The 18,990-nt window shown below is 46.7% G+C and overlaps 1 protein-coding gene across 4 annotated transcripts in view; it reads right to left on the bottom strand.

The window, feature by feature from the left end:
* The window catches only part of LOC143963511 (NACHT, LRR and PYD domains-containing protein 3-like), an 824,666-nt gene that overhangs the window by 689,520 nt on the left and 116,156 nt on the right, over positions 1-18,990 (bottom strand). For 3 of the 4 annotated variants that reach the window (XM_077473155.1, XM_077473162.1, XM_077473163.1), the window contains exon 3: positions 2,396-2,698. The exons of the other annotated variant lie outside the window; for it this stretch is intronic. In XM_077473155.1, the coding sequence (XP_077329281.1) occupies positions 2,396-2,698 (303 nt within the window). The remainder of the gene's footprint in view (positions 1-2,395; positions 2,699-18,990) is intronic. 4 annotated transcript variants of the gene reach the window in all.

Below are 18,990 nucleotides of genomic sequence, written 5' to 3' on the forward strand. Positions count from 1 at the left end.
TGAGACACCCCAGGCCATAGCCTTCCCGGGGGCTGACCAGGAGGACCAGGACCATGGAGTCAGAACATACTTCTGGACCGGAACCCCGAACCACATGACAGCCACATCTTAAGTACCCTCTCCCAGAAAGCACAGTAAGAGTGACACTCCCACTGGGCTGACTCTGAGAGAAAGTAACCAGACTGTGGTTCTATGCCTTTCAGAAGAGACAGCGCCCCCTATGGCCAGGCTGAACACCTTATAGTCCAGTCAGACTGATGCTGAGGTAAAAATTTGGAACAATTATACCTAAACCAAACTGCAGTTTAGGTGTAACTTAAATTTCAAAACATATAGCGCGTGCTCTTCAGGAGCCAGCGCTACACATGTGACCATGGTGGGGGACCAGAAAAGCCCCAAATTCACAATGCAGGGATTACATGCACACCCCTAGAATCTGGAGCCTTGACTCCTCTTTCTGATGGAGGTTCAGGTGGATGCATGGGGCACAAGGCTCAGAACCCCGAGCAACAATCATGAGGGTCTCCTAGGAATACAGCTATAAATATGGAGGTTCTGTATAATAGACAAGTGGCTGTGATTGGATTGCTCTGCTCGGCATGCTGAGTGATGTCATTGTGTTATGGTGACTGACTGTCGGATAGTGTCCCCCGTCGGATAGTGTCCGCTGTGTACTGCGCATGCGCAGTACACAGGACAAGCAGATTCCAAAAATAGCCAAAGATGAATGGCGCCTGCGCCGTGAGTCCAGGTTCTAGCCCCACCATATAAAGAGCCGAGAGGAATAAAAAGAGCCGAGCGAAGCCCTCTAATATTTCCAGCCCTATGTCCACTTGGATGGTGAGGCTTGCACCTCGACTCACAGCGCAGGCACCGTTCATCTTCAGAGATTTTCCAAATCTCCTTCTTCTCCGTAACTGCGCAAGCGCTGCGCCTGTGCAGTATGGAGCGGACACTTTTCGATGGCCGGACTGTATATGTCACAACCCCGGCATCCTGGAGAAGTGTTACTCTGCTTCCCTTTTACATTGTTCCTGAACTCTGTAGACTTTTCTTTCATCCACAATTTTATACCCAAATTTATTTTATTCCATGAACTCCCTCAGTAAAGATTGTTTAACCCCTTAGTGACTGGGGGGAAAACAAATGTTAATGCCTGAACACAATTTTGCAACTTTGACCTGTGTTAGTAAATCTGTACATATCATCCCAACTACATTGTGTATCCAGGAGGATTATACCGGATTCATTTCAGGACAAATTGGGCTTCTTTTGGTAACACTGGCACAAACACTGTTAGTTGTGGTTTGTACCCCTAGTACGGCCTAAAAAACATTGCACGCATTCTGCTTTTTTATCCTATCTAAAAAAACTGACACTGATACTAATTTAGAAAATGTTTTTTTAACCACTATCTGACCGTCTCACGCTGATATACGTTGGCACTTTGAAGAGGGATATCGTTGTTATGGCAGTAGCTACCATAACCCCGGTATCCTCTTCTTCAGTGAGCAGTCCGGTTTCCAATAAAAGTGGTCTCTGTGGCAGATTCACTGCAAGATCACTTTTATCAGTGGAGGGAAAGGGCCCCCCTCCCGCCGCTCTCTGATGCCCTCCGCTGCTTACCAGAGCTGTTGGTAGTGGTGGAGGCGATCACATCCGCTCCCATGTGTGGTATGGAGCTGAATGAGGGGAAGACGGCCCCCACCCGTCCCCATACTATTGCAGGGTGGAAGCCACGTCAGAACATCACTTCCGCCCATAGCTCTTAAAGAGAAATGTTTTTTTATTGCATTTTAGTGTAGATATGAGATCTAAGGTCCTGTCATGCTCTTTTTCTATTACAAGGGATGTTTACATGCCTTGTAATAGAAAAAAAAGTGAAAATAAAAAAAAAAGAATTTTTGCTTGCACATGATTGGATGATAGAAATCAGCAGATCTTCCCCTCACATCTACAGTGACTTCACTGTCAAGTGTACTTGTAGTGAACAGTGGATTTGCTTTAGTATATAAACCCCCCACATTCAGAAGACAAAGAATACACGGGGGGTGGGCTGCACAGTGACTGATCACTTTGATTGCCAGTCAGAAACTATAACAGCAATCAGGTGACCAGAAACCCTGAGTCCCGGATCCCGATCAATAGAACAATACTAATAATATTAACAATACTGAGTGCCCCAGCACAAGGAGAGGTACCCAGATATGTGGCCCCAGGATAAAGACCCCTTTCTGTGAGGCCCCATATGTGCGTACTGTCAGTGGGAAGTGGTTCATCCAGTAGGAATCCCCTGATTGGTCACTGGCTCTCCCTGGATGACACTCCTAGTTCTTCCTCACACAGATATTGATCAGGAATTGGTAGAAAATGGTCACTATAGATGGGAACTCACCATTTTGTGCTCTCCTCTCCCGGAGGTCATTTGCAGGTCCCATCAGACCGATCAGTTCAAGGACATGAATGGTGACATCCAGAGCCCCTTCTTCTCCATATTTGTCTATAAGGAGGTCCTTGGTGGTGATCCAGTCTGCATTCTCTAGTCTTCCTCGGGGGATGGGACGTGTATCTCCATAGGAGAAATCAGACAATTTGTTCCTAAATCTCTTGAAGTCACTTCCTTTCAGATCCTCCAGAGAATATATGATAAGATCCCCGGGGGTTTGTTTCCTATCCTCCCCCACAGCAGGTGCCGACCCTGCAGAGAAGACAATCATTAACCATAAACATTCATCCTGATTGGTTGATTTCTGACACATGACAGCAGATGAGTCTGCACTGGCAGCCAGTAATTAGATGTGGTTTGTAGCAGAACTCCCGAACAGGGGAAATGTTTGCCCCAAACAGCGAACCCCATTAAAGTCTATGGGAGTCACTTAGTTACATAAGGTTTAGCCCATTTTGAAGGCTTATATGCAAGTTATTGGCCATAAAAGGGGTATGGGGGGTCTGGGGACTGCCCTAGGGAACATGTATCAATGAAAAAAACAAAAAAAACAATCATTTTTTTTTCAGAAGCAGTAATTTAATGATGCTTAAAGTGCAACAATAAAAATGAAAAAATCCTTTAAATATTGTGCCTGGGAGGTCCCCTTAGTCTGCCGACATTTAAAAAAAAAAAAAAAAAAAAAAACACAAGTCAAATCCCAATGGCTCGTGGTTGAAATTGCTGCCACCTGGCTATTTAACCAATCAACCGGGCCATAACCGAATGATGGCTAGAGCACGGTAGGATAATTCTGGGAGGGCATACTATGAAGTCCTCCCAGAATCCCGCTATTGCACACCCCAGGAATATATGGAATGGAGTGATCAGTTGTAAACAAGTCTGCGCATGCCCGGTTCAGCTCTTCCTCTCCCCTTTACCAATCTGTACATTGTGAGAGCAGAGGGGAGAGATTGAGTGCAGCAGCACTCTGGGCTGGATCTGAAGTGCCCACAATGCTTATCTGTGCCAATTCCTGCACCCATCTACATCCATGGCTCAGCTACCCCCATTCATGGCTCAGTGATCCCCATTCACGGCTCATCCACCCCCATCCACGGGTCACCCATCCCCATCCATGGCTCATTTATGCCTCATTCATGTTCATCCTTGCCTCATCCATGCCACATCAGTTCTCATCTTTGCCACTACTGTGTGTCAGACTTTCACGTACCTGACTGATGAGCCCTGGGAGGAAGGTCTCCCTTATGTGTCTGACTCGGGACTCCTGGTAGTATGAAGAGGAGGCATGGGAGTGCAGAGTGGTATGAGAGCCTGGCAGGTAGTTGCAGGAATGGCAGCTCTGGGTCCCAGATGCAGAGGAGATGGTGACCAACTGAACAGCTGATAGGCAGGCAAATGTTGCTGAGCAGGAGCAGAGCAGACAGGTCGGGTCACAGGCAGGGTCGGCAACAGATGTGCAATGAGGTACAGAGGAGCAGACGGATTCAGAGTCAAAGGCAGCCCGAGGTCAAGTAAAGGCAGAAGACAAAAGGATAACCGAAAGGGCAAGCCGGGTAGTCAGGAGATCAATGTTCAGGACAGATAAAAGGAGCAAGGGTCACAGGGAGATGCAGATCAAACAGAACTGATCCAGAGTGTACTGTCAGTTTAAATAGACTGACAAGCGGCAAGTGCTGCACATGCACGCATCACGCATGTATGCGCACCCAGGCGCACGCGCATTAGCACACACACCAGCACACACAAGAGAGCACACACCGGTGCACACAGGCGTGTGCCAGAGTGGCCAGCATTGTATCTACCATGAGAACTTTCCTGACACCGTGCCACTACTGTGCCCATTAGTGCCTCACAAAAGTTTAATAGGTAGGAATGAAATTAGATGTGTAATTTATGTCCTCAGAACACCTGCTCCCTGCATGCTGGGCCTCTGTATGTGGCCAGGCTGAGTAAAAGTCTCCATACGGTTTCATGAGCGTTTGGGCTGAGATGGCAAGTCAGCCGCTCCTTCATCAAGAGCTTGACGAAGGAGCGCTGCTGACTTGCCATCTCATCTCAAACGCTCATGAAACCGGTTGCAGCATGCCAGTGATGTCATCATCCTCTGCCTGTGTTCCACCACCTGCTCTGTCTCCAAGACCAGAGCTCTTTCTACAGCAGCTTTCTGGATATGACAGTCTCCAGCGTCCCAGCCGGCAGGAAGTTTGGACTGATCTGATGATTCCCATTCCCTGGATTGTTTTATCCATCGTGCTTTTTAACCTTCAAAATGTGAGTTAACTTTGTGTGATTAAAAATCGTTTTTAAATCTACACCCAGAGGCGCTTCTTCCTTTGTATTCTTTTATAGTTCGGAACTTGGTTTCTGTTTCCCTTGAGGCTGCCCTGTGTGTATGAACTCCCTGTCATCGGATTCCCATCTCTGAAATCTTTCATGGACACTATATATGATATGGACTCTGGACTAACAGCATGTTTATATAGTCTCAGGCTACCTGCACTGTGTGTGTTAAAAAATTCTGGTGATCTGGCTCACTGCGCATTTACTTGTACATTGTGTAAAAGTCTAACACATGTGGTATTGCCATACTCAGGAGGAAAAGTAGAATTTAGTATAGTAGTATTTTGGGGTGTCATTTTTGGTATTTACATGTTATGTGTTGGAAATATCTTATAAATGGACAATTTTTTCAGTATGTACATGGAGAAATATCTCATAAATGGACAATTTTGTGTAAAAAGAAATGCATTATCATTTTCTTTCCACATTTTACAAAAACTTGTGGAAACAAATGACATGTTCAAAAGACTCATTATCCCTCATAGAATATATGATGGGCATTTCCATTGTCCTGGTGCTCCAGGGCCTTCAAATGTGGCCCTGGAGCCACTTTTGGGACTTATAGGGACATAAAATTAGATGTGTATTTTATGTCCCTAGAACACCTTATGGTGCTCCCACCATGTTGTGCCTCTGTATGTGGCCATGCTGTGTAAAACAGATGTGGTATGCAAGGAGGAGTAGCAGAATGTGTTTTGGGGTGTAATTGGAAGTATGTGTGAGAAATAACCTGTTAATATGACGAATTTGGGAAAAAATAAATTAAAAAAATCTTAATTTTTGCAAAGAATTGTGGGAAAAAAATTACAACTTCAAAAACTCTTACTAAATACTCTTACTAAATACTAGGGATGAGCTTCGTGTTCGAGTCGAACATACTGTACGTTCGACTCGAACATCGGCTGTTCGGCCGTTCGGCGAATTCCGAACGTTATGGGCCGTTCGCGCCAAATTTGTGTGGCACTCATGGCCCACAATGCACTGCACCATCACAGTGCATTGCTGACTCATGATTGGCCAAGCATGCACTGTGACCCCGCATGCTTGGCCAATCACTGCGCCGGCAGTGAGGGGAGCCATGATTGGCCACAGGCAGGATGCCTGTGGCCAATCATAGCTCAGGCTGTGTAGCACACGCCCCACACTATATAAGGCCGCCAGCGCGGCGGCCTTGTGTAGTGTGTTGGCGTCTGTAGGAGTTAGTGGGTGTTCTGTGTACCTTCAACACAGTATACACCGTTCGTTATTGGCCGATTTTGCGTTCTTGCTCTTCTGTAGTGGTCCACCTATATAGCTAACTATCTTGCTCTTTTTAAATAGAGCTTGCAGTCAGTTGTAGGAGATTGTGCATGCTGTCTGCGTGCTCTGAAACCAGTATACACCGCTATATCCATCTATATAGCTAGCTATCTTGCTCATTTTAAATAGAGCTTGCAGTCAGTTGTAGGAGATTGTGCGTGCTGTCTGCGTGCTCTGAACCCAGTATACACCGCTATATCCACCTATATAGCTAACTATCTTGCTCTTTTTAAATAGAGCTTGCAGTCAGTTGTAGGAGATTGTGTGTGCTGTCTTCGTGCTCTGAACCCAGTATACACCGCTATAGCCACCTATATAGCTAACTATCTTGCTCTTTTTAAATAGAGCTTGCAGTCAATTGTAGGAGATTGTGCATGCTGTCTGCGTGCTCTGAAACCAGTATACACCGCTATATCCATCTATATAGCTAGCTATCTTGCTCGTTTTAAATAGAGCTTGCAGTCAGTTGTAGGAGATTGTGCGTGCTGTCTGCGTGCTCTGAACCCAGTATACACCGCTATATCCACCTACATAGCTAACTATCTTGCTCTTTTTAAATAGAGCTTGCAGTCAGTTGTAGGAGATTGTGCGTGCTGTCTGCGTGCCCTGAACCCAGTATACACCGTTATATCCACCTACATAGCTCTTCTCTAATTGAGCCATCTGCAGGAGTTAGTGGATGTTGTGTGTGCCTCCAGCACAATATATACTATCCAATTGCTGGTTTTTCCATCTCCCTTCAGGCCATTACCATGTCTGGAAGGCCAGCAAGGAGAGGCAGACAGGCGCGAGCCGATAAAAGAGGGCAAGCAGGCTCTGTGTCTAGAGACAACAGTGCTGGTCGTGGACGCGGTGCATCGTCATCATCAGCACGTGGCCATGGGACACTCTTGTCCTTCTTTTCGGCAGCTGGACATGTTGAGCCGCAACATGCCAACGACTTGGTAGAGTGGATGACCAAGCCCTCTTCATCCTCCTCATCCTCTCTCACCCAGGCTCAGGATACTAGCAAAGCAGCTGCCAACGCATCGTCTTCCCTCCTCTCAATGTCATCATCAGTGACTACTTCCCTAGACCCACCATGTCCTCCTGAGGAGTCTCCTGAACTCTTTGAGCACAGTGTTGGGTACATGCTCCAGGAGGATGCCCAGTGTTTTGTAGGCTCTGATGATGATACTCAGCTAGAGGAAGGCAGTAATGTGAATGCAGAGAGAGGATGCTCAAGAAGGACTGCAATCTGGCAGTCATGTTCCATAAGCTGCAGCATACTGCCAGGTTTGCTCCAGCGATGAAGAGGGAGGGGATGATGGGGGCACTGACTCCACGTGGGTGCCTGGTAGGAGAGAGGAGGAGGAGGAGGTACATGTCCAACGAGGCAGGATGCCCTCCGGGGGCCAGCTTAGGGGCAGCACACCGACTGAATCACACCGCAGAGCTCCACCTGTGCAGGGCGCTGCCTCTGCGCGTTATTCTAAAAGTTCTTTGGTGTGGGCCTTTTTTGAGACGAGTGCATCAGATTGCACCGCTGCTATTTGCAACATTTGTCTCAAGCGTATCTCGCGTGGCCAAAACATCAGCCGCTTGGGCACCACATGCTTGACCAGACATATGTTGACCTGCCATGCAGCTCGTTGGCAAGCGTACCTCAAAGACCCACACCAAAGAACAAAGCGGACCTCTCCTTGCTCCTCATCAGCTGGGATCTCCAACCCCACTAGACCTTCAGTCCTCTCTGAAACCTGCCATGAGAGGAATGAAGGTGTAGAATTAGGTGTGTCACAGCCAAGTGCTTCCGGGCACTCTGCTAGCAGTACACCTACGTCCGATTATGGCAGGCAAATGTCCCTGCCCCAGCTGCTGGACCGGCGAAACAAGTTCACTCCCAACCATCCACATGCCCAGCGGTTGAATGCTAGCTTGGCTAAATTGCTAGCACTTCAACTGCTGCCTTTTCAGTTGGTAAACTCGGCCCCCTTCCGTGAGTTTATACAATGTGCGGTTCCTCAGTGGCAGGTCCCCAAACGCCACTTTTTCTCACGGAAGGCGTTTCCGGTTCTCTACCGGCATGTGGAAGGCAATGTCCTTGCCTCGCTGGACAGGGCGGTCAGCGGTAAGGTGCATATTACCGCTGACTCATAGTCCAGCAGGCATGGACAGGGACGTTATCTATTTTTCACGGCCCATTGTGTCACTCTTCTGGCAGCTGAGAAGGATGCAGGACAAGGTGCAGTAGTGTTGGAGGTTGTTCCGCCACCATGCCTCCAAAATGCTACTTTTGGTTGTTACACACCTCTCTCCTCCACCCCCTCCACTTCTTCTTCCTCCATGGCCTCTTCCAGTGCTCTGTCCTCAGAACCAGCGGTGCTCCGTAGGCATTCCAGGGGCTACGCAAGTACGCAGACAAAATGATGCCATGCCGTGCTTGCGCTGGTTTGTTTGGGGGACAGGAGCCACACTGGGGCGGATGTTTTGTCAGCTCTGCAGGGGCAGGCCGAGAGGTGGTTGACGCCACGCCAACTTAAGCCAGGAATGGTGGTTTGCGACAATGGCACCAACCTCCTCTCCGCCCTCCGACAGGGACAACTGACCTATGTGCCCTGTGTGGCTCACGTTCTTAACCTGGTGGTGCAGCGGTTCTTGGGCAGGTACCTGGGCTTACAGGATGTCCTGAAGCAGGCCAGGAAAGCCTGTGTGCATTTCCGCCAATCATTTAATGCCTGTGCTTGGCTGGCTGAGCTCCAAAAGGAGTTGAACCTGCCCAAGAACCGCCTTATATGTGACATTCCCACCAGGTGGAACTCAACGTTGGCCATGCTGCAGCAGCTGCACATGCAGCAGAGGGTCATCAATGAGTACCTGTGCGACTACGGCACCAGGACAGGGTCAGGGGAGCTCGGTTTTTTCTCACCACGCCAGTGGGACATGATCAGGGATGCATGCACTGTCCTGTTACCGTTTGAGGAGGCCACAAGGATGGTGAGCAGTGACAGTGCATGCATCAGTGACACTGTACCTCTTGTCCACCTCTTGGAGCATACGCTGCGTGGAATAATGGACAGGGCACTTGAGGCAGAACAGAGGCAGGAAGAGGAGGACTTCCTTGCCTCTCAAGGCCCCCTTTATCCAGACAGTGTTCCTGCTGTGCCACCTATCACACAGGAAAAGGATGAGGAGGAGGAGGAGGATGATTGTGTCAGCATGGAGGTGGAGGCTGGCACTCAGCATCAACAGCAGCAGCAGTCTTGTAGGGATGATTTACAGTCCCAAGAAACCTGTGGACTTGTACGTGGCTGGGAGGAGGTAGCTGCGGATCATGTTGTCCTTAGTGACCCAGAGGACTCCGGACCGAATGCCTCCACTAACCTACGCTGCATGGCCTCCCTGATCCTGCAAAGCCTGCGGAAGGATCCTCGTATTCTTCAGATCAAGGAGAGGGACCATTACTGGCTGGCCACTCTCCTTGATCCACGGTAAAAGGGTAAGGTTGCCGACCTTATCTTGCCGTCGCAGAGGGAGCAGAGGATGAGACATCTCTGGCAGGCCTTGCAGAAAGGTCTGTGCAACTCGTTCCCAGAGACTGGGAGGTTACAAACTCCTGGTCCTGGACAACGTGTTGCTGAGGCATCGGTGAGAAGGAGCGGTGGAGAAGGTGGCCGTCTGACCGATGCTTTCAGACAATTTTTTAGTCCGCAGCCCCAAGGTATGATCGGTTCCAGCAACCATCGCCAGCGTCTGATTTACATGGTGCAGGAATACCTAGGGGCAAGGTCAGACTTGGACACCTTTCCCACCGAAAATCCTCTGGCTTACTGGGTCTTGAGGATGGATCACTGGCCAGAGCTTGCCCAGTATGCAATTGAGCTACTGGCCTGTCCTGCATCCAGCGTTCTTTCGAAACGCGCCTTCAGTGCTGCTGGTGGCTTTGTTACCGATCACAGGGTGCGCCTGTCCACCGACTCAGTTAATCGACTGACCTTCATCAAGATGAATCAGTCTTGGATCACCCACAGCTACCAAGCACCTGAAGCTGATGTAACCAAATAATTTTTTTAGAAATATCACATCCCTTCAAGACTGCCTATGCTGATGCTAAGTGACTGTCCTGTTATGTTGATTGTCTATCCTCTTCCTCCTCCACTGATATGTTGGAAGAACATTTTTGGTTCTGGGTGATGCCACCAGCCCAATTTTTCTGCCCCTGTTTAACAGGGGCGTTTAATTACAATTTTTGATGCAATGCTTTGCAGCAGGGCTCATTCCTGCACTACAACTAGAGTATATGGGAGAGGTTGCAGTGTCGTGGCACCAGCACCAGTGCCTACGGCCCAATTTTTCTGCCCCTGTTTAACAGGGGCGTTTAATTACAATTTTTGATGCAATGCTTTGCAGCAGGGCTCATTCCTGCACTACAACTAGAGTATATGGGAGAGGTTGCAGTGTCGTGGCACCAGCACTAGTGCCTAAGGCCCAATTTTTCTGCCCCTGTTTAACAGGGGCGTTTAATTACAATTTTTGATGCAATGCTTTGCAGCAGGGCTCATTCCTGCACTACAACTAGAGTATATGGGAGAGGTTGCAGTGTCGTGGCACCAGCACCAGTGCCAGCAGCCCAATTTTTCAGCCCCTGTTTAACAGGGGCATGTAATTACAATTCTTGATATAATATTTCACAGGAGGGCCCGTTCCTCTGCCCACCCAGAGTAACTGTGAGGACTTATAGTGTTGTGGCACCAGCACCACAACCACCAAAGGTCAATTTTTCTACCACTGTTCAACAATGGCATGTAATTACAATTCTTGATATAATCGTTCACAGCAGGGCGCTCCATCGCCTACCAAGAGTCACTTTGAGGGCTTACAATGTTGTGGCAAAACCAACACCTTGTTCCGCCATTTCTGCAGAGCATATAGGGCAGACCCCTACTTTCAAACATCCAACTTACAAACGTTTCCTACTTGCAAACGGAAGGCGACAACAGGAAGTGAGATGAAAAAAGACAGACGGCAAAACAAATTATACAGGGGTGATAACCCTTCCCTATGTTTTCCATAAAGCTTAAAAATAGATTTTTTGACTGGAGCTACACTTTTAAAATGTACCAGTTGAAAATTACAAACAGATTCAACTTAACACAACAAATCTACACAGTCCCTGTCTTGTTTGCACCGCCTGTATACTGCTGTTCTGAGTATATAGGGCCTGGGGGCCACACGTATTTCCTTTTTTAATATGGGTACAGGGTTCCCCTTAATATCCGTACAAGACCCAAAGGGGCTGGTAATGGGCAGGGAGGGCTACCCATGCCATTTTTCTCAATGATTTTCAAACATATTGCAGGAACCAGATATAACATTAAAACCGCAAGCAGTTTTAAATGACGTTATTTCCGTTAAATGTCATTTTGTGCAGGGACTGTTCTAAACACGGGAAACACGTGGCACTTCACAGGCATACTATAGACACCCCCCAGACACGATATTTAAAGGAATATTTCACTTTTTTTTCAATTTGATCATCATTAAAATCAGTGCTCCCGCCAAAACGGCCATTTTTAAAAACATTTTAGGCATTGACCCACGTCCCCTGGGGCAGGAGCCAGGTCCCCAAACCCTTTTTAGGAAAGTATCTTGCATATTAGCCATTAAAATTAGCACTTTTAATTTCGAACATTCGAGTCCCTTAGACTTCAATGAGGTTCTAACGTTCGTACGAATTTGGGGTCCGTTCGAAAGTTCTGGTGCGAACCGAACCGAGGGGTGTTCGGCTCATCCCTACTAAATACATTGAAATGTCTATTTTCTAGAAAGGGGTCATGTGGGGGGTATTTGTACTGTCCTGGCTTTTTAGTGCCGGAGACAAGTCGCACTCCATTTAGTACAATGGAACTCTTCTATTAGGAGCGACTCAGAAAAAGGTTCCTGTACTACTTGGAGGTGACTCCGGAGCAGCTTGCATTGGCCAGCAGTAGCGTCTGGGCCGTCAGTACATCAGGTGTGATCAATTTTCAGTGATTGGCACCATAGTTTGTAGCCTTGTACACACTCTTTGATTTTCAAATGACCGAACTTTCATTTTCTGTGGCATGCGAGTCTCATGTGGAAAATGAAGAGGTTACACACAATACGCAAATTCTCGTATGACAGAATACAAAGTCAGAAGTGACGTAATGTGTTGAATAGTTTTGTATGTATTCTTTCATTTGAGCATGCGTAATCTTGTTCTTACGATTTTTTTGTACAAAAAACGTACTAATGAAATTAAAATCGGACGTTGTTTTCACATCCGCCAAAAATGTTATAGTCTGTACATCCAGCTTTTGTATGACGAAAAATCGGAATTGGCTGTCGAAAATCGTCAGACAGCTCATCATACAAATTTTTCCATTCGATTTTCATATTGTGTGTACGGGCCTTTACTTTCACAAAGACCAAATAATATACACCGATTTGGGTTATTTTCACCAAAGATTTGTAGCAGTATAAAATTTGGCCAAAATGTATGAAGAAAAATTACTAATTTTCAAAATGTTATAACAGAAACGAAGAAAAATGCATTTATTTTACAAAAGTTTCAGTCTTTTTTTTATTTATAGCACAAAAAATAAAAACCCAGCAGTGATTAAATACCACCAAAAGAAAGCTCTATTTGTGTGAAAAATGGGTCAAAATGTCATATGGGTACAGTGTTGCATGACTGAGTAATTGTCATTCAAAATGTGAGAGCACTGAAAGCTGAAAATTGGTCTGATTAGGAAGGGGGTTTAAGTGCCCAGTGCGCAAGTGGTTGAAAAAATTAATTAATAATAATAAAAAAATGGCATGGGGTCCCCCTCCCTAGGCCATACCAGACCAAAGGATCTGGTATGGATTTTAACCACTTTCAGACCGGACCATTTTGCTGGTAAATGACCAGAGGTCTTTTTACACTTTGGCACTGCGCTGCTTTACCTGGTAATTGCGCGGTCATGCAATGTTGTACCCAAACGAAATTTGCGTCCTTTTCTTCCCACAAATAGAGCTTTCTTTTAAAGGTATTTGACTGACTCTGCGATTTTTATTTTTTGTGATATAAACGTAAAAAGACTGCAAATTTTGAAAAAAAATGATATTTTCTACTTTTTGTTATTAGAAAAATCCAATAAACTCAATTTTAGTCATACATTTAGGCCAAAATGTATTCAGCCACATGTCTTTGGTAAAAAAAAAGTCAATAACTGTATATTTATTGGTTTGCGCAAAAGTTGTCACATCTACAAACTAAGGTACGTTTTCTGGAATTTACGCAGCTTTTAGTTTACGACTGCCTATCTCATTTCTTGAGGTGCTAAACTGGCAGGGCAGTACAAAACCCCCCAAATGACCCCATTTTGGAAAGTAGACCCCCTAAGGAAATTGATAAGTGGCATGTTGAGCCCATTGAATATTTTATTTTTTTGCCTCAAGCGATTGAATAATGACAAAAATTTTTTTTTTACACAAAGTTGTCACTAAATGATATATTGCTCACACATGCCATGGGCATATGTGAAATGACACCCCAAAATAAATTCTGCTGCTTCTCCTGAGTACGGGGATACCACATATGTGGGACTTTTTGGGAGCCTAGCCGCGTACGGGGCCCCGAAAACCAAGCACCGCCATCAGGCTTTCTAAGGGCGTAATTTTTTTGATTTCACTTCTCACTACCTATTACAGTTTTGAAGGCCATAAAATGCCAAGATGGCACAAAACCCCCACAAATGACCCCATTTTAGAAAGTAGACACCCCAAGCTATTTGCTGAGAGGCATGTTGAGTCCATGGAATATTTTATATTTTGCCACAAGTTGCGGGAAAATTACAAACTTTTTTTGTTTTTTGTTTTTTTACACAAAGTTGTCACTAAATGATATATTGCTCACACATGCTATGGGCATATGTGAAATGACACCCCAAAATAAAGTCTGCTGCTTCTCCTGAGTACGGGGATACCACATATGTGGGACTTTTTGGGAGCCTAGCCGCGTACGGGGCCCCGAAAACCAAGCACCGCCATCAGGCTTTCTAAGGGCGTAATTTTTTGATTTCACTTCTCACTACCTATTACAGTTTTGAAGGCCATAAAATGCCAAGATGGCACAAAACCCCCACAAATGACCCCATTTTAGAAAGTAGACACCCCAAGCTATTTGCTGAGAGGCATGTTGAGTCCATGGAATATTTTATATTTTGCCACAAGTTGCGGGAAAATTACAAACTTTTTTTTTTTTTTTTTTTTTTTACACAAAGTTGTCACTAAATGATATATTGCTCACGCATGCCATGGGCATATGTGAAATGACACCCCAAAATAAATTCTGCTGCTTCTCCTGAGTATGGGGATACCACATATGTGGGACTTTTTGGGAGCCTAGCCGCGTACGGGGCCCCGAGAACCAAGCACCGCCTTCAGGCTTTCTAAGGGCGTTACAGTTTTGAAGGCCATAAAATGCCAAGATGGCACAAACCCCCCCAAATGACCCCATTTTGGAAAGTAGACACCCCTAAATTTACGGGTACACTAGTGAGACTAGGTAATAAATGGCGGGTGCCCTGAAACTATAAAAAAATAACTAACCAACCAGCGTCACCTGTAACAGTTATATGGTGATCACTGGTGAAAGGGTTAACTAGGGGGCAATCAGGGGGCTTTATGCGGTAGTATATGGGGGTCCCTGGCGCTATAAAAAGCTGCGGCGAACCTAAATACCTACCTGCCTAACTAGCGTCACCTGTGACACTAATACAGCGATCAGAAAAATGATCGCTTATTAGGCTGGGTTCACACTGGAGTGATGCGGGAACGCCACGAATCCGCGGCGGGTTCCCGCATCTCATGCCTCCCGGCGGCAGTTCACACTGCCCTATGCGAACTGCTGGGAGTGTCAGTGAAATGTTAATGACACCCCCAGATCAGTTCGCATATTGCAGTGCGATCTGCAAACTCGGATCGCATGGTGTGAACACCCATGTGATCCGATTCTGCTGCGGACCAAAAAAAGGGTCCCGTGCAAGTTTGCGGCGGGTGCGGCGGGTGCGGCGAATGGCTGAACTCGAATCGCAGAGATCGGATGTGATTTGCACTGCAGTGCGGTGCGAATCACATCCGTTCTCATAAACCGCTGCAATGTGAACCCAGCCTTAGTGACACTGGCGACGGGGGGTGATCACGGGGTTAAACCTTTATTGGGGGGGTTAGGGGGTACATTAGAACTAAAGGGGGCTAACCCTAACTGCCCTAACAGTTATTACAGTCACAAATGACACCAATGCAAAAAAAAAAAAAAAATGCATTGGTGTCACTGTGACTGGGGGGGCAGGGGTAATTGGGGGGGTGATCGGGGGGTAAAGGGGGGGTGTGAGTGTGCCTGGCATGTTCTACTGTGTAGTGTAGTGTTGGTGCAACTCACCGATGCTCTCTCCTCGGTGCCGGAACGAAAAATACCGACACGGAGGAGAGATTACATCACTTCCTCTCCTGTGTTTACATTACAGGAGAGGAAGTGATGCAATGCTTCACTCCCATTCGTCAGGAGCGATCGCGAGGGGGTGGCCATGAATGAATGGCCGCCCCCTCATCACCGATCGCTCCTGCACGGATACCGACCGCCGCTGGCACCGGGCGGGGGCCCGATCGGGCCCCCGACCCGCGGGAAGGCAGGGACGTACATGTACGCCCATATGCCTGCCCGTGCCATTCTGTCGACGTACATCGTCGTGCGGCGGTCGGGAAGTGGTTAAGGGGAACCCCATGCCAAAATTTTTGTGTGTGGGGTCTCCACCAAAATCTATACCAGACCCTTATCTGAGCATGCATCCTGGCAGGTCAGGAAAGGGAGGAGATGATCAAGTGCCCCCCCCAAACCATACCATGCCACGAGCCTTCAATATGGGGGGGTGCTTTGGGGCGGTGGGGCCTGTTGATGGGGGAAAGGGTCTCTTCCCCACAACCCTGTGCTGTGGTTGTGGGGGTCTGCAGGCAGGGTGCTTGTCGGAATATGGAAGCCCCCTTTAACAAGGGGGCCCCCAGATCCCAACCCCCCATGTGAATGAGTATGGGGTACTATCCTACCCATTCGCCAGAAAAGTGTCAAAAAGTAATAAAAACACAGAGACAGTTTTTGACAATTCCTTTATTAAAAAATAAAAAAAACAATGTCCCCCAATGTAAATCCATTGTCAATCATGCCCACCACACTGCTGACCTAAAAAAGAAAAAATCTCTCTGCCCTCCCTGAAGGCGTACTGTATATAGATATTGGCAGGTGGCACTGTCCCTATGCGACATCACTGACACAGCATGCACCAGTTGGTGATGTCACAAGGGGGTGGTGCCACCAGGTGATGTCGCCCTTACCTATATAAGAAATATCAAACAAGCCATCCATTCAGTGTTTTGCTTTCACGGTGGGTGGAGCTTCTTTTTTTTTTCGGGTCGGGGTGATGTGATTGATGATGGATTTACATTTTTTTATTTATTATTTTTTAATAAAGGAATTATCAAAAACTTTTTGACATATTTTTGGTGAATGGGTAAGGGTACAATGTACCCAATACTCATTTACATGGGGGGTGGGATCTGAGGGGCCCCCTTGTTAAAGGGGGCTGCCAGGATTCAATAAGCCCTTTACCCACAGACCCCAACAACCACAGCCCAGGGTTTGTCAGGAAGAGACCCAAAGCACCCTCCTTCCCATGTTGAGGGCATGTAACCTGGTCTAGTATTATTTGGGGGGGGGCGCTCGGTCACCTCCTCCTTTCCTGATCTGCCAGGCTGCATGCTCGGATAAGGGTCTGGTATGGATTTTGAGGGGATCCCACACTTTTTTTTATTTTTTTTTACTATTTTTATTACAAATTTTGAAAATTTGAATTGCTGAAGGTGGTTATATTCCTTATATTTTATTCTATTCATTTCTATTCTGTTATTTTGGATTCCATTGTTTTAGATTCTATTCTAATCTATTATATTAGAATTTTAAATTTGATTTGAGTTTGTTTTCTAATCAAACTTCGCCCCAATTTTGATTCATTATTTCCGATTTGTTTTAATTTGTTACCACTGTATTTTTGTAATTCAGATACATTTGATTACTGAATAACAAAGATTTGTTCGAATTTGGATTCAAAATGAAACAAAACGCATATGTCTAGTTCAAACACCTAGGTGTCTATTTATACAAAAAAATCACCTTAGTGAATAATCCCCATAATGTGTCTAATATGTTTATTTTCTATAATCATCAGCTCCATCTAGTGGCCATAATGTCATATCTTACTGTTGAGGTATTTCAAGAAAATACTGTATCATGGCCACTTGATGAAGCTGATGATCATAGGAAGTAAACCTATTAGACACATTATGGTGATTATTAGTGACGGCTGTGCAAATTATACAAACTCATAGCATATATTTTCACATACAGACCTCCTAATGTAGATGTATGGATGACCATTTTAAACATCATGTTTATTGATTGTTTCATAGTAAAACAAAAAAAAAACTATAAATCCTTTAAGATTTACTTTAATCAGTGTGAATTAAGAACTCCAATTACCCCCAAATCTCCCAGCAGTATGTGTCATGTGACACGGGGCTGTTTTCTCCTTAGGATTATAGAAAAAGGATTCCCCCGACCACTACACAAATCACCATAACATTTGGGGTCCTCCAGTCATTATGGATCACTGGACCATCTCAGATCATTTCCATCAATGATAAATAAAATCTGAAGAGATGGGAATGTGATGGTGGAATTGATGAAAAGCTCCTGAACTCTTCTAATGGGTGGACTGACCAGATGTCTACAGGAAATGTCCAGACTATGGCAGGGCCGGACTGAGAATAAAATCCAGCCCTGAAAAAAATTTCATACCAGCCCCACAGCATTATTATACCAGCGCAACAGCATAACGTCATTATTTTATGTACATAAAAGGGAAAACCACACATTTTAAAGCACATTTGTAAGGCCGCGTACACACGGGCGGACTGTTCGCCCAACTTTGTCCGCTGAACAGTGTTTGGGCGGACAGTCCGCTCGTTTGTGGGCTTTCAGCGGACAGTTTCAGCGAACAGTTGGACGGACAAGGTTTTTCGGAATTTCCGAAAAACTGTCCGCTGAAACCTTGTTTCAGCGAACAGCCCGCTCGTGTGTAGGCTTGTTCGTCAAACAAAGTTGCGCGCATGCTCAGAAAGGATTTTCACGCCGAAAGCTATAATGCAGTGTATAGGGAGGAGTGGAGAGAAATGGAGGGAGCTTGAGAGCACTAGTGGGGGCCAGAAAGAACGGGGTAGAAAGCACGGGGACTGGAGAGCGCTATGGGGGCAGAGAGGACTGGCAGAGTTGGAGAGCACATGGGTGGGGTCAAAATGCAGGGGGGAGTGGAAAGTACAGGGGTGGGGAGCGGAGAGTGCTGGGGGGAAGCTTGAGAGAGCACTGGAGGGGGAGCCAAAAAGAATAGGGTTGGAGAGCACGGGGGCAGAGAGTGCTGGGTGCAGAAAGAACAGGGGTGGGGAGCATGGGGGGCTGGAGAGCACTGTGGGAGCTGGAGACCACTGTGGGGGGGTGGAGAGCACTGTGGGGGCTGGAGACCACTGTGGGGGGCTGGAGACCACTGTGGGGGAGGTGGAGACCACTGTGGGGGCTAGATAGCACTGTGGGAGGCTGGAGAGAAGTGTGGGGGTTGGAGAGCACTGTGGGGGTTGGAGAGCACTGGGGGGGCTGGAGAGCACTGTGGGAGCTGGAGAGCACTGTGGGGGGGGGGGGTGGACAGCACTGTGGGGGCTGGAGAGCACTGTGGGGGTGGACAGCACTGTGGGGGCTGGAGAGCACTGTGGGGGGCTGGAGAGTACTGTGGGGGGTGGACAGCACTGTGGGGGGG

The sequence above is a fragment of the Lithobates pipiens genome, unplaced genomic scaffold (genome assembly GCF_037356315.1).
Source record: "Lithobates pipiens isolate NorthernLeopardFrog02 unplaced genomic scaffold, aLitPip1_a1.2 Scaffold_8, whole genome shotgun sequence".
In the NCBI taxonomy this organism is placed as follows: domain Eukaryota; kingdom Metazoa; phylum Chordata; class Amphibia; order Anura; family Ranidae; genus Lithobates; species Lithobates pipiens.